We start from the raw sequence: 2,222 nt of genomic DNA on the forward strand, positions 1-2,222 counted from the left end.
TCAGTGAGAGTTATTTTATGGTCAGGAAGTGTGTCTGGAATCTTCTTCTCCAGTGTCTGGAATCTTCTTCTCCAGCGCACTGGAGAAGAAGATTCCAAACACACTTCCTGACACAAGGGCTTAGCGGTCCGGGTGGCTCAGGCCCGCTGCCTGCCCAGAATCCTGGCTGTCTGCTCACCCACCCGCCGATAGACCATCTGATGTGCTGATGTGCCAACTCATCTGACTTCTTTCATTTACCCTTCCAATGACCTTTTGTGCATCTCTAAAGGCAAACAGAGAAACTCACAACCTAATAAATGGCACTCTTTCCTTAAAAAAAAAAAAAAAGAATTCTAGTTCACTGAACTCCTCAGCAGCATTTGTTATGGCCATTCCCTTTCAATTGAAGCCACTATAGTTGATGTGTGGTAGTGTTTCATTGTGGTCTTAATTTGCATTCACCTAATGACCAGTGATGTTAAATCTCTTAATGTGCTTGTATGTTATCTATCTTTTTTTTTACCCATTTGATCAGATTTATTGTTTAGCAACTGATAAGTATTTTCAATGTTTAATAATTATATTTCTTCTGTTTGTGATTATCTAACTTTCTCATGGAGAAAAAGCAACCCAGGCATAAGAACACCTCCTGGGCCCTCAGTGTAGCTTGGTTTTTACAGATGTTTGAGGGTGACAAAGCAGGCAGAGAGACAGCACCAAGTGACCGGTCACAGGTTGTGATCTTTGACCCACTGCTCAATCCAGCCCAAGATCTGGCTTATGTTCTCCTCTAGCTCCTCGGGTGTATTGCTGGGCAGCTGGTGCACAATGTCCTCCCTGTATGACAACATGGCCTCTTCATAGAGAACTTGACAAATCTCACACTTGATATTGTCTCTTAGTTTCTTCTCATTATAACCCCTTGTTTCAAGTCTTTTGTACAATATACTGTTATCTGTTCTCAACACAAAAACTGCATGAAACCACCATTCAGGAAAGAAATCACAACCATGGTAATCAACAGTAACTCCGCCTTCTGTCATGTGGTTCTCTAACTCATCAACTACTTTTTCTTCATCTGAAATGGGACAGTCATACTCTTCATCATAGCCACTATATAATGCCCCTTCTCGAGCTACATCACCCACATTAATGTATTTCAGTCCTGATCTGGATGCAAGTTCTTTGCCTAGTGTGGTCTTTCCAACTCCTGGTGTGCCGGTGATCAAGATGTTCGGAAGCACCATAGTCCCAGATGCGGCGGGCAGGCACGCGTCAGGTCGCTCTCTCTCTATCTTTATTTTGGTAAAGAATTTTTGGTTCTTCAATCTTCTGTCCATTTCATATTGATTTGATTTTTTCCTTATTGAATATTTAAAGCACTCTATATATGCTGGATGCAAACCTTTAATATATTTTACAACTATTTTCTCCAGTCTGTTTTTCATTGTCTTTCCCTCCCCTTGTCTCCCCTCCCCTTCTCTCCTTCCCTTTCTTTCTTCTTTCTTTGGCAATACTAGAGATTGAACCCAGGACCTTTTCACTGATTTACATTCATAGTCTTTTTAATGTTTTATTTTAAGAGTCTTTCTGTTACTAAGTTGCCCAGGCTGGGCCCAAATGTGCTATCCTCCTGCCTCAATCTCTCAGGTGCTGGGATTATAGTCCTATACTACCATACTGTCCTGTTTTTGTTTTTTATTTTCTGATATATTTAGAACACGGTCTCGTTACATAGATCAGACTCATTGTGATTCTTCTGTTTTCAGCCTCCCCAGCTCTAGGATTACAGGCGCATGCCACTATGGCCAGTCTCAGTCCCAGTCTCAGCTCACCGTGGGGGCGGGGCCAGCATGGCACACAGGGATCAAACCTACTGTCTTGTTTTTAAAAGAGAAAAGATTTTCAACTTTTATGAAGCCTAATTTATCAATTTATGATGTATTTTGCACTTGTTGTCATAGCTAAGAAATCATAGACTAACCCAATGTCATAAAATTTTTTCCCTTAAATTCTTTAAAAAATGTTTTATACATGTAGTTTTTGTATTTAGATCTATGATCCATTTTGAGTTATTTTTGCTACATGATACATGTTATGAATCCAATATGTTTTGTATTCATATATCTAGTAGTTGCAGCACCATTTATTGAAAAGGTCACACTTTTTCCAGGGAATCACCTTTCCACCATTGTAAAATCAGTTGCTTATATTTTTGTGGGTGTATTCCTAATATTTTT

General features: G+C 39.8%; 1 protein-coding gene across 1 annotated transcript; it reads right to left on the bottom strand.

Annotated features, from left to right (window-relative positions):
• Nucleotides 1-510: 510 nt before the first annotated feature.
• LOC101590308 (adenylate kinase isoenzyme 6-like) lies at nucleotides 511-1,239 on the bottom strand. The gene has a single exon (XM_004645710.2). The coding sequence runs from the start codon at nucleotides 1,227-1,229 to the stop codon at nucleotides 711-713; it is 519 nt and encodes a 172-aa protein (XP_004645767.1). The 5' UTR covers nucleotides 1,230-1,239; the 3' UTR covers nucleotides 511-710.
• Nucleotides 1,240-2,222: the final 983 nt, after the last annotated feature.

Source organism: Octodon degus, unplaced genomic scaffold (genome assembly GCF_000260255.1).
Source record: "Octodon degus isolate 3935 unplaced genomic scaffold, OctDeg1.0 scaffold00236, whole genome shotgun sequence".
In the NCBI taxonomy this organism is placed as follows: domain Eukaryota; kingdom Metazoa; phylum Chordata; class Mammalia; order Rodentia; family Octodontidae; genus Octodon; species Octodon degus.